This window comes from Apteryx rowi, unplaced genomic scaffold (genome assembly GCF_003343035.1).
Source record: "Apteryx rowi isolate R43461 unplaced genomic scaffold, aptRow1 scaffold_262, whole genome shotgun sequence".
Taxonomy (NCBI): Eukaryota; Metazoa; Chordata; class Aves; order Apterygiformes; family Apterygidae; genus Apteryx; species Apteryx rowi.
This window is the reverse complement of record NW_020448997.1, coordinates 244,078-263,800: the sequence shown is the minus strand read 5'-3', so window position 1 is coordinate 263,800 and position 19,723 is coordinate 244,078. Positions and strand designations below refer to the sequence as shown.

At 43.5% G+C, this 19,723-nt stretch overlaps 1 protein-coding gene and 2 pseudogenes across 5 annotated transcripts in view; all 3 read right to left on the bottom strand.

Annotated features, from left to right (window-relative positions):
* Window positions 1-311: 311 nt before the first annotated feature.
* LOC112967042 lies at window positions 312-927 on the bottom strand (annotated as a pseudogene).
* Window positions 928-946: 19 nt separating this feature from the next.
* Window positions 947-1,613, bottom strand: LOC112967041 (annotated as a pseudogene).
* LHFPL2 (LHFPL tetraspan subfamily member 2) overlaps window positions 1,280-19,723 on the bottom strand; it is an 85,213-nt gene continuing 66,769 nt past the window's right edge. For all 5 annotated transcript variants that reach the window (XM_026067787.1, XM_026067786.1, XM_026067788.1 and 2 more), the window contains 2 exons: window positions 17,262-18,043; window positions 1,280-1,920 (listed from right to left, as the gene is read on the bottom strand). In XM_026067787.1, coding sequence (XP_025923572.1) covers window positions 1,664-1,920; window positions 17,262-17,691 — 687 coding nt within the window. In that variant the 5' untranslated portion in view covers window positions 17,692-18,043 and the 3' untranslated portion in view covers window positions 1,280-1,663. The remainder of the gene's footprint in view (window positions 1,921-17,261; window positions 18,044-19,723) is intronic.

Sequence of the window (19,723 nt, the reverse complement as noted above, 5' to 3'; positions counted from 1 at the left end):
AGCCATCAGTGGGGCAGTGGCGGCTTGTGTGTGCACAGGCTCAAGCCCAGCCCTCAGCTTGCAGCAGCGACTGCTGATCAAGTCTTGTATCATGAATAACTTGGGGGTGGGGGAACAGAGAAGTAGATAGACGTGAGCTATCTACCTGTATGATAACAACAATTTTAATATCTATAAATAGCTATGGCACATATTAACAGACTTACCAGGCATAAACCAGAATACATGTTCCATATTATGCAGTGACCAGATGGAGAGGCAACACTGTCATCGGGTAGGGTTAAATGTTACTGACAACTAAGAAGAATAATCTAAAATGCACTTAACATTTCATTAGAATTACTTGTCAGATGAATTCTCCCCTGTGCTTCTATACCACAGTTGCATCATTCCTTTTATTAATACCTTTTAAATTTGTTTTCAGAAGTAGTTCTAGTAAATGATGAGACACCACAAGTAATGCAACTGCTTGCCTTTGAAAAAGGAATGTCGTTGTGGCCAGCTCTGTTTTATTTCTGCTGATTTAGTTGGAAAACGGTCCATACTACATGTGGTTAAAAAAACGGGATAAGATCTTCCCAGCCATTTAGAATTTGGCATGGCTTCCTGAAAGATGTAAATGTATTAAACACTCAGCTGGCTCTGGGACATTAGACATATCGGTCTGTAGACTAGGAATGAGGTTTCACTAGCAAGAGAAAGAATAATACTGTTAAAGTCCAACATGCGATCTACATTTGTAGAGGAGGCTGAAGTCCAGCCCACACTGTTGGCATTCATAAGATAATGCCCAGCTGTGCTGTGGAGTTATCTGCCTGGGATTCCAGGAGTTTCTAATAAAGGCACAATTGCTGTATAAATATTTTGCCCAATGTGTGCTAAAAGAATAATTCTACTAGTTTTTATCAGACACAGGTGTAAGGCAGTCTAACAACAACTTCTCTGCCTATTCAATGAAACCAAAATATTTTACCTGCTAAGTAACAAGTGGCACATATTTTGCATTGTAAGGTTCAAGACAAAGAAATATGGCAGGGATTCAACTTCAACTCCTCCTTAAAGGTAGGTATAAACTGCATCATGTCAACTTTTCTCTCTTCATTATATACTTATTATTCAAGAAGGCACTGTACTTTAAGGAAGTTCAGTATCAAAAAGCACCTCAATGAAAAGTACGGTACCAAAGCAGGTGATGGTGAAATATTCACAGGTGAGGATAGCCCTTGGAAACAAAACCTAATTAAAATAGGCTTCTCCTTTTTTGTATAAGAAAAATATGCTGGCTTTTATTATTTTAAATCCAAATTCTTCAGAGTGACCAAGGTGGGTAAGGCAATGGGATCAATCAGAATTTGTCAGTTATATAACAAGATTCCTGCTATATACAAATGTTTCCTCATCCCCCCCCCATCTGATTAATATATTCCACTTAGTCCTGATAATATAATGAAACTAAAAAATTCCCAAGTGTTTACATTCTATTTTCTTGGGATCCTTTCTCTGCTCCTCATTGCCCAGCAAGGAAGAAAGACTGTTTCAGTAGTTCAGGGCTGGAATGCATGGGGCTCAATCACACAGGTGGTGGAAACAGGTATGTGAATCTGCTTATCAAGTCACTGGACAGCAGATTAAGATCCAGGCACTGGTATTTTTCCCACCGTAGTTAGAGGAGGCAGATGAGGTTTTTCCCTTCTTCTATTTCTTCTTGTACTTTGTCACTGGATGTGGCAATTTCAGCTTGTGCCGAGAAGACTGCACAGATGAATGTCAGAACAGTGCCACCAATAGCTGTGTAGAAAGCCCAGCCTAATGAGCAGTCTCCTAGTTTGTAAGCAGAAGCATAATGTCCACAATAGCTTATTGCTTTCTGGCATCCCCAACCTGCAGGGTAAAGTATCAAGCCTAAGATAAGGAAGAGGCCTAAAAATAAAAACAAAAGAAGACAGTTTAACACCAAACAATCAGTTCAACACCAAATGCAATGCATTTAGTAATGGTTATAGTGATCACTACTCACTCATAACAGGTCCCCTCCACATAATAAAACTGGGGAAAGAAGATTCTTCCTAATCCAGCCACCCTTTACTGATCGTTCCCTAGTATACACCATGCAGTGTCTATCTAAACTTTGCACTATACTACCATTTTTCTTGTGAAAGGTTTATGTTTCACATAAAACTTTGTTCTCAATTTTAATCCTTGTATTCATTGCACATCCTTTGTTTCTATGCATTATTGCTAGCTAGGTATACACTGATTGCAAAACATTTGCATATCTCTACCTACTGTTTACACTTGCACTTTTCAAATACTTATGAATGTTTGCATCCACTTTTGAGTCCTCATTTAGCTAACCCACATTCAGCTTTATTTAATCATTCATTGTAAACATTTTTACTTTTTCCTTCAGATTTTTCCTAGATTGATTTTCTTGCCTGGAAAAAAAAATCTCACAGTGCATCTGCTTATTTGTCCACGTCAGTCAGGACATAGTAGAAAAATCATACAGCAAGTTTGATAAGCTACTTCCAGAATGAAGGGATTCTGGAATCAGCCACTAATGGGGTTAAGTGTCCCCAGGCAGTGCACAGATAACGCTGGGATCCTCTCAACAGCTGCTCCACTGCTGCAGAACTTGTGAAGGAAAGTGCTTTTTAGTGAGGCAGGAGCAGAAACCTCAACTCCTCGTCTCACTAAGCTGCTTGAGCACCCTGCTGCGCCTAGGCAGGCAGGAGAAAGCTCAGACTAGTTGCCCACCCGATTGTTGCTGTCTCACTGCTAGGTGTCTCTTCTGTGAGCACTTATCTCTGTCTAAGCCATGAAGGCTTTCATTAAGGAAATGGAAGAGTCCCGTTAGAGTGCCTGTACATGTAATTTGTCTATGTACCAAAATGAAAATGTCACTATGAGAGATTTAACCAAAATACCTAATATGCTGGTGGCTACAATGCTCTCATATGAGCCTTGCTAAAAATCACAATGACTTGAAAAAAGATCTTCCTACAAGGCAGGTAGCTAAACATCAGGACTGCACATAGGTATCAAAAATCTGCTTTTCATTGGTTTCTTTAAAACTTTACTTAGAAGAGCAAGAAGAATTATGCAGAATAATTTTTGCTTAAACACAACTAATTTATCAAGAAAATGAATACAGCCTTCCAGATCCTTTAAATATTACCTGATTTGTTTGTTCTGCACCATAAAGTCCTTTATTCAACCCCCATGTGAAGAAGATAGATAGCTGGTAACTATAAAAGATAGCTGGTTTTATAATCTGAAAGTGGGCCAGAAGTTGTGCTTTTTACATGTGGCACTAGTTCATTCCTAGATTTCATCCAATCCTGAAATTTCTACTAAGTAATAAAATCAAAAGCAGTCTTTGTTTCTTCCTTAAACTAAGAGATTACTAGGAAGAGCTGTAGAGACTTGTTCCCATCTTTGTGATTTCAGTGAGAGTGGTATGTTCTGCAGTACATTAGATTTCCTTAATAGTTGAAAGAAATTCAGCTGGATGCAATAAGATTTCCTCACTAAGAACAAAAGATTGGTCCTAACTTAACTGGTTAACATCCACAAAATGCAAAAACATCCCCCAGCTGTCTAAGATTGTCTGTAAGTGCCAGATGTGTCACAAAAGAAAGTCCCTCCTCCAGCATTTTTCTGATGATGACAGACTAACATGTGCATGAATGAACTAAATGTCATTCTTTGGGGCAGCAAAATCCATCAGAGAATGACATCTGTTCTCTGTGAAGGGATTTCATCACTGTTTACATTTATGAACTGATGACAAATTTTATGCAGTGTTTCCTGTCTGAATGGCTAAACTACATTAAGTATAAAGTATTGCTTTATCTTGGACAGACCTGGATAAGCCGTGCTTTCATCCTGGTGAGCCCAGCAGCCATCTCAGACTAAACACCAGCGGTTCCTCTCCTCTATTCATCACTAGCTTCCTGGGCAGTGTAACCAGCACGACTAAACAATGTATTTTTCTGACTGTGCATTAATATGTTCCAACTGCCATTTTCTCTTAATGATCACAAGCCCTTTGGTAATTAAAATCACCATCACTGAATTAACAACGCTGCCCTGAAACACCACTGTGACTGCTGCTGCCCAGGAAGTTTTTCAGGTTTACCACCCCAACACTACAGCAGCCAGCGATGCTGCAAACTTGGCTTATGGCTGAGCCACAAACAGGACTGAGAGGTTACATCCATCTCTTTTTATCAAAAATACAGCATTGAACAACTCCTGAAAACTCCTGTTTCTTGGCACATGTCTGCCAAGCTGAGAGACTCTTACCCCAAAATTCAGCCCCTCCCCCTACCCCCCGCCCAAGGTTGCAGTGCTGCTGTCAGGTGTATCTATCTACAGCCAGACTTTACTGAATTTAAATGGTCTTTAAGAGTACAGAAAATTTCTGGAAAAATAGTGAATACACACCAAAATTTGATAAACTACAGCTATTTTCCTCACGGTTGAAAAGAAAATTTGGGGAAGTCTTAACTATGGCCTGTGAATATGGTCAGTTTTTCTCCTGTGTTTTTTTTTTCCCCCCCTCCTAACTTTGTTAATTTTATACTGGTCTAACATAATAAAAAATTAATGTGTTTTTCCCCACCAAACCTACCTTATACTCCATTTCAGTGCAGACACAAAGCTTCTCAGGAGCTTCACCTCTTCTTGCTATCATCACTAATATTTACCATCATTACTAATTTCAGCAATACCTGCTTTCTATTTGTTTGGAAAAGTTAATAAAGATTATTCAATTAACCCAATTCCACATATGCACAACCAAAATGGCACTCCTTGGATTTCATGCTGAACAGCAGCAAGTGGAGCGGCACAGCTCCCGCTCACACGGTCACCCCTTAGCTCGGGGCTGCAGGGCCTGGCATGTGGCTGAGCTGGGCAGGGCTCGGGGGCCCTTCTTGAATCTCCCTTGCTGAGGAGACTGCCCAAAAAGGGTGTTCAAGAATTAAAAACAAAACAAAACAAAAAAGCACAAGGAGCTTTGCCTGCTGCTTCCTAGTAGCTGTAGGAGACAGTGACAGGCTAGCAAGCTCAGCTCAGTGACTCCTGCTGTTTAAACAAAACAGCAGAGTCCTTCTTTACCACCCAACAACAGAGCAAATCATGGGCTGAGGCAGAAGCCAGCAATCAAAAGCACTTAACTAACTGCCCAACTGCTCGTAGCCAGAGCAGAAACCCAGAGACTGGGAGAAGCAGCTGCCTGTTAATTATATTAAGCTTGATAGTGTCCATGTCTGTCACACCAACACTTCTAAGAAGTCATGTAAATGCTTCTACACAGGTGGCAGGTGGAAAATTTTAGGATCTTACTGGGCCCAATCAATCAGCTCTGCCCTACAGGGCAATGCTTCAGCAGCTGCCATACCCCTGCTCTGGCTCTCGTGAGCCAGACCACAAAAAAACAACTTCTGTGCGGGAGAGGGAAAGGAAGGGAAAATGCCCATGTGGAAAGAACAAGAAAAGACATATCAGGGTAGCAAGCACAGGAGGCGTTGTGACACGCCTTGGAAAATTCAAGGGCTGCTTTTCCGGGTGCAATGGTTAACTGCAATGTGAGCATCTCCACAGTCTCTCAGTTCCTTCTCCTTTAACCCAAGTCACAGTGCACAACCATCCCAAGCAACACGGGGAAGCCACGGGGGTGTTTCTATGCCTAACACCATAGTCTTCAGCTACATCTATGACAAATGCAAGCAGCCGCAGCTGAGCAAAAACCAGTTACAGGCTAGCGTGTGGTCAGACCATCCACAAGGGAGAGCAACATGGTAAATTCTCAACAACGATTCCTCATACCAGCCCCCATGGGCAGCCTGGCCAGGACACCTGCATCCCTGCTTGTTTGTGAGAACTTCTCACTTAATTGCCTATATCCCTGCCTTTCTGTGGCCACTGCTTGCTCCCTGGAGCTTGCCTGCCTGTGTCTCTCTCATTTTTGTGATTTATTTGTATTGTTGCAGAGCCTGGCAGCTCTGCTCACGGTTTCTGCCCCCAACAGCTGAGAAGCTCCTTTTCAGACAAGCCCCACAGAAAGGCAGCATGCAAGGACCTAGTGCGATAACCCTGGCCAGCAAACTGGCAATAGTTTCATCACACCCATAGCTCAGCTGTTACTAAGTTTTTCTTTTATAGCCATTGCAACAAGACAGTCTTAAGAAAAATGATGAAGGAGGACACATAAGTTTTCAGTTGTTTGGGGAGAGCACAAGGCAGCATGTGCACGTGTGGTTTGGTCTTCTGCAGAGTCACCAGGCGGGTGGTGGAGGAGGGCACTGGAGGGGCTGTGTGGAGCCCGGCCCAAGTGTCTCGCTCGTGAACGTCAGATCGCAGCTCAGCAGCTGCACCTCAGAGCGGCCGGCAATGGGGGCCAAGGTGCTGGCTGACCCTTGGCATTCACTTTTAATCCCAGTGCACAGGAACACACGACTAGTTCCTACCACAACCTATTGATTAGCGTGTAAGAAGTTGCTCTCTCTAGAAAGATTAACTATTATAATCCTCAGATTTCTTGAATTTGACTCAGCTATTCTTCAACTTAACTCATTAAATATTAATTCTGTATTTTATCTGCATTATGCCGCTTCTAAACCATTTAATGCTGTACGTTAAGATTAAAGCATTTAGGCTTTTGTTAGTCATAGAAGTACAAAGTTCATTTCTGTGTTGTTTAATTTTATGTCAGCATAATCTAATAAAGCAACCATTATCTCCTGTCAACGGTTTGCTAGAAGACGCATCTGGCAGTTGGGAAGCAAATATTAATGATAATGATTTCTTTTTCTTAATAAATCAGTTTTTGCTCCCATCCCAGTGTATTTGAACAGCAGCCAGTCTTCTTCAAGAGAAAGAACAGAGACCAAAGGTCTGGTGCTCTATCTGAAGAGAAGTTTTCACCAAGGAATCCTTTCAGGTCCTCTTGCTAACTTACAGTAAATGAAAGTTTTAATTCACACCCAATCAACCTGTGGAATTGTTGGTGTCTGTGGGAGGAACAGTCATTCTGAAGACGTTATGGGAGGCTGTTTTCCACTGTGCTCCTCTACAGTCTCTGGTAGCTCTGGTAGCTCTGTTCTAGATCTAACCCATCTTAGCACAGCTGCACGGCTCTGGGTGCAGCTTGTGCTGTACACATACTCTTGTTACTCCTTCTTAATCGCTATGATAATTTTTGGTAATTATTTTTCCTTCTAGTTAGTTGTTGCTAGCTCTGAGTCACCTTTCCTCTGAGGATGCCATAAAACAGAGGTCTGCAAGAACACTATGCAATACAGCCACCTGCCTATGAACAAGAGCAGAAAATTATTTAAATGCATTTTTTATCCAGGGAACTCATCTACAACTGTTTGATATTAGTCTGTTGGCAGAGAACATTTTCCCATGTTTCACTGGAGAATATTTTTCCATGTAACATTTCACTATCAGTCCCCAATTAATTGCTTTTAAAAAGAAGCCTTAAGAAATAGAAAAGGCCAATTTATTTAGATTATTAGGCTAAAATATACTTCCTCACTACAACATAGACAGCCTATTAAACATTAGCTTTATTGTATTTGAGTGATGTAAAAGCAACTCCTTTCTCCTGAAACACTAAAGCAAAAAAAAAAAGTAGCATACTGCAAAATATCGATATGAATATAGCAGAATGCATTGCTGTTAGACGAAGTTTCTGAAGACAGTTCAGTAATGCTTTTTATGTAAGAGAATTTTTTTTTGTATTTGTGCACCAAGTTTCCCCTTCTAACGGTCTGGAATGGTAGCAAGGATGTTCCTCCTGCTTTCAATACACTGCAGTAGTGTTGCCAGGCCAACACCGTGGAAAACCAACAAACTGCTCTATCACTGTGGGCATTTGTATGTCACATTATGTGCTGGTCAGTGCTGGGGGTCAGAGCTGAGTAAAAGCTTTCTCATCTTATCCTTGGAAACAGCCCTTAAGAAAGGAGTTACGCAGATGTTTGTTTGGATGAGTGAAGGCATGCTATTTAGTTCTGACATCTCCTGTGCAGCTGCTGTTATGCCGTATTAAACACTGCCAGCTGACCAGAGGCAGGAAGGTATTTGCACAAGGAGAGGGGGAGACTCAGGAAGCCTGAGTGCCTCCGGAGCCAGCCTCTGGCCCACTCAGAACCACTTCAAAACAAACAGGAGAAAAATTCACAATAAAAAAATCAATGATTAAAAAAGCCTAGCCTGACATTACACTTAATTCTGGTTCACATAAGCAGAGGGGATTTGGGATCATTTGGAAACAAACACTGCTGTTGAGGGCAGAGAAGGTTGCCAATGGGCAATGTGCTGAGAAACTGGAATCTACCCAAGCAGCAGGGATGAGAAGAGGCAAGACCCAGACCCGTCCAGGCACTGGAGGAGAGTGCAACCATACGCAGATTTCTACGTGCTGGCATACCCTGAGCTGAGGGCAGGAGAATAACCAGGTGATCTCTCTCAAAACCTGCATAGATTTTTTTCCAAAGCCTTTTAAAGTTGTCTTGAGGTCATATAAGGGGAAGCAATTATCAGAAGAAAAATCCTTTCCTTAACTATTGCCTTCTTCAAATTGAGGAAAACAAAAAGACCCCTATTCTTATAAACAGTAAATTAACTAAGCCATTTTCTCAGGGATACTTCCCCATTTACTAAGCAGATCAGAGATGCTTGTTCATAACCAAACATATGTAAACATAATACTTCTGATGACATTACTGATATAAAGGTGTTGGAAATAGGGATGGGAAAACAGGACAGGGGACCTGTGTGACAGGGAGGTAGAAGGGAAGGCTACTGATGGGATACGGTGCCTACTATGGCTATCAAGTATACCCCCTGAAGAAGCCAAAAATAAGTCAGGTTATAAACCTTGACATGGGTTGCTCTGGCATATGGAGGATTCCTGTGTGGTGTTTTTTTTTGGTTTGTTTTTTGGTTGTTTTTAATATTGGTATAATCTTATTGCTCTGACTTCTCTTTAGCAAAGTGTGAGCCTGCAGACTTCTGTTCTGGGAGAACAGAGTGCAAATTCCCCATTAGCTTTTAACAAAATGTATATACACAGTAAGTGTCCCCATTAGTTGGGAGGGAGGAGAAGAAATGTGGAGAACCAAAAAAAAGACCAATTTCAAACCTTGAAATAACATTCCCACCCCTTTGCTGGCTCAGCAAGTAAATGGGGATGTGGAGGGATTTCACTGCACTTCACAAGGGCTCTTGTAAGGCAGACACTAACCCTGCAATTAAGTAAAGATCAAGAACTGTATACATGAAAAGCCAAATGTTTACGAGTTTTCAGCAATGCAGAGTAACTAAAGACTGCGCACATACAGGGCGCTGGAGAGCACATCTCAGCTTACTTGTGCCAACCCTCTGTCACAGAAAACCACTAGTTTTGACTTTCTGCTCAATCTAGAGCACCTTTCTGAGGTGCCAAGCACATAAATGTTACATTCTCCTGCCACAGCAGAGCTGCTGGAGCACGTTGCAAAGCGACCTGCTCAGCCTGGTGGCTGGTGGGCGCCAGGGCTGCGCATGCCGCCTCTCCCTGCCGGCCCTCGTGAGGCGACAGGCACTGCTGCAAACCACCGTGCAGGCAGCGCCACCGCTCCGGCCTGACCACCAAGGCCGTTCACCGCCCACATCTTACCTCAAAAGCCAAGGAAGCATCGAGTGTTTTTAATTTAAGTTGGCCCAATAAGAGGTTTGAAGCTGCTAAATGAGTAACTGAACTGTGGATGGTAACTTCAGGATGCTCCTTAGTTAGGAAAGGAAATACCAGGCCATGTCAATTATACCGACCATGAAAGAAGCCAAGGGAAAGACCAAGCCCGTTTCACAACACTTGCCGTAGCCTTTCTCACTGCTGTCCAACTGGTCACTGCCAGTGCCCTCAAAACCATGAATCAGTTACAATGAATCAGCTGCAAAAAGAAGACAGCAGCTCACAGGCACTGCTCTGCACGAAGAGGGACAAAGCAACAACCTGCCTCAGTTTAAACAGAGGCAAAAGGGCTCTGGGACAACTCTTCACTAAGCCGCATTTACTCTGAACTGATCCAGTCTGAAAAGAGATCTCCCTTGCCTTGCTTCACCGAGGCCACAGGGCTCGCGTGGTGCACAAGGAGCTACCAAGAGCTAAGGGCTGGAGAGGAGGAAAAGGCGAAGGTGGACACGGGTCTCACCCTGCCGATGTGGCAGCGCAGTGCAGATTGCCAGTGCTGGGGAAGGAAGTACAGCTCAAAACCACCTTATTTCCTTTAACAACCCACGGCGTGCATTGAACAGAGCAGCTAACCATCAGTTAGTCCCAGGGGTTGAAAGAGCTGTTTCAATCTTTTTTGCTGTGTTTGAGTGAAAACACAGCTTTTGTTGAATTTAAATATTTTCCTACAGTGTTTGCAACCTATTGATAACAGCAGCATCAGTCTTGGCTCTGAGACCTGGAAACAAAATCCAACCAAAAGAGAGCCCCATTACTCTGCTGTTATTTTTTCTCCTCTCCTCAGAGGGGCAGCCAGCATCCTTTTACCTTAAATTAACAAGAAGAGGGATAATTATGAACTTCTCAATATCTCTCTTAGCCTACACTGGCAGAAGTAATAGACCATTGTATGCGTACGTGCCACAGTAAAGCATTGCTCAAGAGGCAGTGTGAGAGACCACTCATAACTCCATTTGATTAGAGATTTATGGTTGCTGTGACGTCAACTGCCAAACTTGTCAGTGAAAACCTGAACATTTACAATCCACTGGGTGTCTACTGATCCATACTTGCCCCTCTTGGTAGCGTCCGAGAGGAAGTGACCGGCAGGTGTGACCAAACACTGGAATCTTCACTTTATTTCTTTAAGGGCACTAATACCGTCCCTCAGGCTCAATAGCAATTTAGCACTGGAACTCACTTTCCTTCCCTGGCATACTCCCTCTTGTTCCAACACAACAGTCCCCTTAGCATGAACTTTCGCAGCCAAGTGTGTATTAGATGCCGTGCTGGCATTTGGCCATATAGATTACAGGACACACTATACCACCCTGTTCAGACAGCCAAAGTACTTCAGGCTGTCAGGATTTCCATTATAAATCCCTCCCCTTACCCTTCTTTTTTCCCCACCCCAAGAATTCACAATTCTGGCATCAGAAAAGAAAAATCCTAAGCTGAATCCAAGAGGAAATATGCTTTTTGAAAAATGCACGCTCTACATTTTAGAAAGACAAACAAGAAGCTTCCTTGCCTTGGAGGGCAGGAGTGCTCTCCCCCTGCTCTCCTCCTGCCCAGGCGTTGCGACAGGCTCTGCCGTCTAGCAAGGGCCTCCGACAGCTGGCGGGCAGCACCAGGAGCTCGCCAGGCATTTCCTTCCCTGCTCGCTAGCTCACCAGCTCGCCCCTGTCTCTGACAAGGGGTGCTGCTCCCTACGGCTTCTGCGGACGCTGAGCTACTGTGTGACGAGCAGTGACCTTCAGCTCGCGCTCTCAGCGTCAGCGAGCTCCAGCAGCCCCAGGGAGCCTCCACAGCAAGTGTCGGTAGCTCACTCTCCTTTTGCTTTTTCTCCCCTCTCAGCAGCAATTTCTGGCTAAGCTCCTGTTTCCTCCCTGGCTTCCTCAGCAGCTCCCAGTTCCCACCACCCACCCCAGCAGCCAGAAGCCCTCGGTTGCACCTCCTCCTCCATATTCCCCAGGAATTACCCGGGCCCCCAGCGCCCTCCCCGGCCTCAATGCATCTGCAGTCTACTTCATACACCCCCATGAGCAATCCCAGATCGCTCTTTCACCTTCAGGTAGTTTCCATTACCTTCCTAATCACCCAAACTCCCAACGACTAATAAATATAACACACTAAACTATTTCTTAGTGCAAGAGATGTAAAACAAACCCTTCCAGCAGCACAAATACACTGCTATAGACACAGCTGAATTCAAACGGAGTTTCATCCCTATATTTTAGAAAACTGTAAAGAGGTTTCCTTGCATTTGAGGGTAAAAATGCACTCCTTTAACTGAACTATTGCCCAGGTATTGCATTGGCTCCAGATCAAAGAAGACCCCAAGTGACCACAGCAAGGGAAACAGGGGAAGGCATGAATAGCAATACACAAAGAGAAAAGAGGGCATAGAAAGGACAGAGGAGTGAACAGAGGAGAACTTGTGTGGATAGCTGAAAAGGGAGAGTATTGAGGAAAGAGACTGCACTGTTTGGGACTGAACGGGACAAGTGCCAGGGGAAACCCGCCTTGTAGAAAAAGCAGAAGTACAAGAGGAAACACTGGAAAGGAAGAAAATAGGGTGAAACATTAAGGAAACCTCAGCACTCGGTGATGAGAAGAGAATACTGAAGTCTGGCCCTGAAAAGGTTTCATGTGGGAAGAAGCTCAGTCATCTCCCTGGCAATGTTCAAGGAGAGCTCAGATCCCACAGGAGAAACTGCTCCGAACCAGGGGCCCCAAACCTGCCAGGTGTCATCTGGTCATGGGAGAGACGACCTGAGGAACGGTGGAGGGAACCTTGCTCTGCCGGGCTGCTTCTAGCAGCCTTTCAAGACAAACCTCTGCCCCATATGACTAAACATGCACCCGTTAAAGGCATGACTGCCCACGTCCCAGCCGTACAGTCAGAGTGCTAAGGAACAGGACTGCAGATGCGGTCACGCTTCTCACAAACAAACGCAGACATCCCGCAGCATGTGACAGACATGCAGCTGGCCTCACCACAGAGGCAACGTGATTTGCAGTTGCACAAACCTGACGAACATGTGCAACCGTGGCGTGTCCAGGTGTGCTTTTTGTCTTGTAACACAAGGCGGCTGCGTTTGGCCACACCAGGCGCTTTCAGCCATTCGTGTGGCAGAAGATGAGATGCAGAGGCCTTGCAAGAGAGAGCAAGGGGGAAGAGGCTGACAGCAGTTCTGGCAAACCGGGTTCGCAGTTTGATCAGGCCTGTCTCCGGCTAGTTTCTCTGGAGCACTTCTTTACTTTTTGCCTGAATGTAGGAGCTTCCGAAGGTGGCTGTAACCTTGACATGCTTCTGTCAGAAAATTCTTTAGTAAAACCCTCTTTGAACTACAGGAAAGTGGATTGTGAAGACAGAAAATGGTGTGAGGGGGAGATAACCCAAAAGAGGTCTCCCAGATGAAGCTATCAACACTCTGAAAAGACTTTAGGGAACAGGAGCTACTTCAGCCCAGACTGGTAAACCTGCCTGGTAACACAGCCTTGTTCCAGCACAGCAAAGCGGGAGAAATGGAAACTAAATTCCCAGAGCAGCCTCCCTTCTCAGCAGCCTAACAAACCTCCCCTCTGCCCTTTCTAAAGCCTTTTCCAGTACACAGCACAGGTCCCCGAAATGAGATACACTGGCCTGTTGAAGTTTCAAAGTTGAGATAACATACGTGCTGCTAATTTAGTTTCTGCCTTGTGACTTGCAGTGGGGGGTGTTGCTGGCAGGTTGCAGCTCACCTGCGCGTGAGTCTGGCGGCCCCGACCATCGGCTCCGCTGGTGGCCCATCACTAAGAAGGCGCCTGCTCTGCCAACCACAGCACTGGCAGCAGCCGTCTTCGGAGGCTCCAAAAAGCCAAGACAAGTTTTTATGATTAATTTCATATATGAAATTGTGTCAGAGGCTGAAGTTGTCCTAGACTCTGTCCTAAGCTCCCCCCCATCAACAAAATCATATTTTTAACCATGAGAAGGGGTGAACATGGGAACTATGACCAGACGCTGCATACAGGACCCTGGGATGGTACGGCTCTTCTAGGACAGGGACACATTTAGATCATATAACTGGGCACAGCGAAGTACCAAAGACCAAACAAGGCTTGTGAACACTCTATGTGATTACCATGTACTTGTACTACAGTATGTCAATAACGGATCACCAATCATTTACTTCCTAAATGATTACTGTGAAAATTTACTTTGAATTAGTTCTTATCAACTATTATATAATAGTACACTGCCTCTCCTAGCCTCTGTATTTCAAATGATCCATAGGCTGTAAAAATAGAATACTTGCCCTAAAAAGACATTCAAATGAATGTATGCCTGGACTTCTGGCTGCTAGGTAGCAATTATCTATTTAATTATATGGCTCCTTTCTTTGCACCCTCTATTGCAAAGAAAAGATTCTTTTGTAGATGAAACAATCCTCAAACATTCCCAAAATCATGACCGCTGATTACCATTTCTACATATGCAGAACAAAAGATGCTGCTGTCTAAAAACAAGTGGTAAAAGTCCTGCTCCACTACAAAGGAATTTCAGGATTTTAAACAGAGCCATATTTTCTTCTTTTATAGCTTTGTATTCCCAACTTTCTGCAACAAACAAAACCCTGTGGACCAGATATGTGTGTGGCTCCCTCCCATTGACCTAAATGAGAGTTCGCACGTTTGTCCAAGGGCAGGCGTTGGACAAATGCCATAACAGAAGAGATGCAGCTTTGTATTCTGTAATTTCACCTTAGGCATCAGCCAGGTCACAACCAATGCTGCTAGACAGAAATGATATATCCGGTGCCTGTTATTGCTTTCTCATGATGAATTCCAGGAATAAATTAACTGGCTGTATGTTTTTAATTGTATTAAATCTCCACAGCAAAGATATAGAGATTTTAAATGAGATTAAGTCTGCAAAATTCTGAGTTTCTGTAGATGACTCTACTGTGGGTGCATCTCATCTTTGAAAATGAGATATTTGACATATTTGAACATATTGGACTGATATACACTGATGAACAAAATGACTTGTGAATTCTTTTCCTATATTTGTTAAAGAAAAAGGTCACATTTGAAAGAACGTTTTTAAGACGATCAGGCAGGGCTGTATCTAGTTGTTCTCTGGCCAGGACACGAGTCTAGATATCATAAACCTTGCATGGATTAACCATGTGGACAACTGTCCTTCTGGAAGCACTTGCTTAAGTGTTTTCCAAAACTCAAGAACTGAGAAAAATGAAATTAAAAGCTGCAGTAAGTCATAAGGAAAATACTTTCAACTAAGTAAGCAGATGCTGTAATGCTACTGGCACAAAAGTAGCAGTGGACCCAGTAAAATTAATCTTGAGAAAACGAGTTGCTAGCCACAAGACGCCTGGCTGCAAATATTGGCAGGCGTACTTCTCAGAGCAACAGTTTCAGTAACGTGACCTTTCAATTACCCAACTTCGCGCTGTGTCATCTATCTATCTGAATTATAAGAAGGGAAGGGCTTCCATTCTCAATACAGCTCAAAAAAGAACTGATCTCTCCCCCAACATATGAGAAATGTTTTGTCTGCAGCATTGTTCAGTTCTTAAGCCCATGATTACCTTTGCAAGCACAACTGGTTTGATTAGAAAACGTAAAACTGTTTTTGCACATACCTTCTCAAAAATAAGTGGTCTCCAGAACAGTTTTCTAAGATACAGGAATCAATTTCCTGCTAATTTTGATGTTTTACTGTTTATAGATATCCTGAAATGGCACCAGCACCGTAAGTATGGTTAGCTTTTCAATAGACACACAAGTCTGACATGCCCTAACATCTGTTTATGTTGATAACCACTCCTCTCTCTTATACGAATACACTTCTAATAGAAAAGATGAAATATCATCTCTTGAAAACCAGGTTTCCTGGATTATTTCTGAAGTAAGTGGTAAGATAAGAAAGCATGGAGCTAAAACCTACAACTAGTTCTGATGTGCACGGCCGAGCTGCTCATCTGTCACACCGGGGCTGGCAAATTCTGTAAACCAGCAGGGGTTACATCAAAACATGTAATTTTTATTTAAAGGACATTCTTCTGCCAGTGATATGCCATCATCTAAACAGATGCATCTTGAGCCATTTATGGATTTAATTGTGTCTCAAAAGCACAAACCTGACATTGTCGGTGTCATGAAATAAGCAGAACACTTTTATACTGAAGCTGCATAAAGCAGAAGGCGACAAGAGCTGCCAGGTCGCTGCTTCAGTGGCTGGCGTCGGCCAGATCCCTGGCCATTGCTGTTTTCCCCGGAGGGCTGCGGTAGGCACTGCCTTGACAGAGTTCCCAAGTTCTCTCACAAACATAAATAGACATATTTGCATACATCCCTGCATTTATCTAGAATAAGATTACCTTAGTCCTCAACTAAGCCAATGAAGCCAACCAGCTTAATTAGGGTTTAAACTTCTACTATTACATCTCATGTCAGGGTACAGCCAATAGAGCAGTGCTTGACTGCACTGCCAGGTGAGGACTGGGGAAGCTGGATACTTGTTTGGAACAAACAAGTTAAAATTTCTAACGTTTGTTTTAATGAAACCATTTTATGATTTGAAAATGTCTATTTAAGAGCACCATGAAGAGGGAAGGAGGAGGTGGCCCTGCTCATTCCCTCCTTCCTCACAGGTCTCTGAGGGCTGCCAGAGTTATACCACAAGATCACTTTTTTCCTTTAGACGATCACAGGCAAACAGTAAAAAATGTGAAAACCTGCATATGGGACAGGTTCTCTCCACTGCTCACTAGAGAGAACACCGAGAACTGCTCTAGTTAACATCTTCCAGTCTCAATCTATGTAGCAGTCACCTAATCTCTGTAAAATACACAAACAGAAACATAAAATACCTATAACCAATTCATCTGTTCAGGCAGAATAAAACTAACATTTGAATAGCAAAAACAAACTCACTGAGCTCACCTCAACAATAAACTGGCTAAAGGAAAGTTTTATGACAAAGTATTACTTGTCACACTCGTGCCCTTAAGGAGGCTACTTCACATGAAACCTGGGAGAAGAGGGTGTGGGATTCTGCAGGCTGCTCTTATCCCCGGGGCTGGTATTTGCCCTCACCACAGTCACGAAGTCTGAGACACAGAGAACTGCCTTTGGTTTACGAGAAAATTACTGAAGTAGCAGAAGGGAGATAGACTGCGTTCATAATAGTATTAACTTTGCTCTCTGTTGGTAACAAAGGAGAGAAGTTCTTGTTACTGAAATACATTCAAACAGGAAAAAAACTGAACAGCAAACAAAAGAAACATTGGTCAGTTCATTCTGGCACACAACAGGCTGCAATCTTGCTGCCAATGTCAATGTATTACAAGCCGTGTAGCTATAAATTTCAGCTGTGTTTAAATAAACACCAGCATACAGAATTGCTCTCGGGTCCATCTAATGCGGTCAGTCTGTAGACAGCACAGAATCTCTACATTTCTGCAGCTGAATGGCACACGCACAAACCATTTTTTTTCAGTTGCTTTCAAAGTATACATACCTGCAATCCCTTGTAGCAGCCCACAGACATTAAAAATACTTTTCTTCATAATACTCTGCACACACATAGTAAAGATGGACACAAACGCCACAGCGCAGAGAATCATGATTCCCACAGCTAGGAAAATAGCGGTAGCCTGCCAGAACCCACTGGCAATCTCACTGAAGTTTTCGGCGTAAGGACCACAAAGCGTGTCTCGTCTAGAAACCTGCATGTGGGAGATCCTGGTGCAACGCCCGTAGATGCCCAGTGTTGGGTGGTAGGGTTCCTGTGACCCTCCTGTTCTGTTGTCCATGTCCTCAGAGCTCAAAGGCTTGGCTTTGCCAATGAGCCAGTCTGCACTCATGAAAGCTATGAGCTCTGCAAAAGCCACAACAATACTCAGGAGTGTCCATAGCATTGACCGACACGTTACAATGACATGACACATATTGATGTCCAGTGCTTGTGATCAGTGCAGTTGACAGTCTTAAATCCAGGCACAAGGGGAAAAAATTAAATTAAAAAAGAAAAAAAACCCTCTAAGAAAATCACTGCTGCTGCTCTGCTTTTTCAGCTCTCTCACAACAGCCAAGACAAAATTTCTCAGGAGAAAAAGTTAACTGCCCAAAGTTTTGCGAGCAGTATGGTCATTTGTTCTCTCTGCTTAGTTCCTCCTTTCTTCTCTCCTGGATGCTGAGCTCTGAAGTGTGCTTTTCTTTCTTAACATTCATACTGGCACATGATGCTCCAGGCTGGCGGGGATGGCCCCAAGGACTGCCCACTAGATTGACATCACACACCTACAAGAAAGAATATATCAGCAGTGAGAAAAAGGATTCATTTGCACCCTACACATCCCAGGAACAAGCCAACGTCCTGCGCAGATCCAAAGCCACACGCAGAGGTTCCAACAACGGCCGCTCAAAGGGAGTCTGCTGGAAACCTCCCAGCTTCATCTCGAGGGAACGATTACTCTCCTGCTGCCTGGCTGTACTTACAGTATCTGCTCTGTCCCATCTGACTTGCAGTTGTTTGACAAACGCTTTGTGAGAAAGGTCTCAGTAACACCAAACGGTCCCACCCACTTCTACCACCACTCCCACATCATCTTCCTCTGGTTGAAATTACTAAGGTTGATGGCAGTTACCCAGCAAAGTGTTCGTACATGTTTAAGCAGTTTTAAAGATGTGCAGTTCAGTTAAATTGCTGTCCTGCCTTTGGTCCTGGGACTCTAATGAGAAGGCTGGCACAGTACCCACCTTTGGGGAGGAAGCAGGACACAGTCCTTACGTGCTACAGTCACCGAGGGCACAAAGCTCAATGAATGAACCTCATTTCTACTCACTTTCCAGAATTACCGTAACTAGATTTCTGCTGATCGTTGCTGATCTAGCCTCTGTCTCAAGAGGAGACAAACAGGATTACAGCTGGGTACAGTCCACCCACTGGAACGCAGCAACTATATGGTGACGCAGCCCATCATTTCAGAGCTTGGAAACAGTTTTGCAGAACTCGTCTTTCATAATATTCTTAACTTCTGTTCAGCTTTAAGCCAGGGTTTAAGAAAAGTGATCCTCCTGCAGGTATGTAACATCTCATCTTGAATTAATGCTGACACTGGCAGCCTTAGGGTGACCCTACACTACCGTAAATATGAATCTGCAGAAAAATGTCCTGATCACTGCCAAGCCACCAATAGCTCCAGTTAGAGAGGTTGCTAGAGAGCTACAAGATTTTTCACTCCCCTAAATCTGTTCCTTCCATAACCTTCTGCAGGCTGGGACTGCAGCAGAAACATTCCCCAGAGGTTTCCCTAAGCATCTACGCTGCCTTTGAACAGTAGCTGATGACATTCCCAGGGTTATACTTATCTTAGTACAAGAGGCAATCAGAGATTGTTACACATCTAAATTGTATCCAAATAGCATGCTTAAAATAACAAATGGATCATTGCATATGCCTCCATGCTTGAACTTGAAATGTGTCACTTGAAAAAAGGGGGGGAAAGCAGGAAATGTACTCATGTTACCCATTCAGTGCTGAGGACATAGCACTTTTAAGTTTTACTCACAGAAAAAGATACTAACATTCAACTGGTTCTGAAGGCAAAAGAATCTAGTACCAAAACAGCATCTTATTACTATGGTTGCCAAATAGGAAATGCTCAGTGGATGCCAAAAAAAGAAAAAAAAAGGCATTCCCATTCTTGTCTCAAAGCTTTCAGCTTTGTTAAAGAGTAATGGAGCTGTTATTTAATTTTGTAGGAGTTCTGAGGCCAATGGTCAAACCCTAGTCCCACTGAATGCAAAACCAAAAACATCCCACAACTTAACAGGTCCAGAATTTCATCCAGGAATTTTGCTCTCTCCTATACTAGTATTAGTGAATGATGCACAAGAGTCTGTCCTCATTGCTTCTCTCTTCCTCACCTAGCTCTGTAGACTTCTCTGGTACTGACACATGTACAGAGCTAAGCTGCC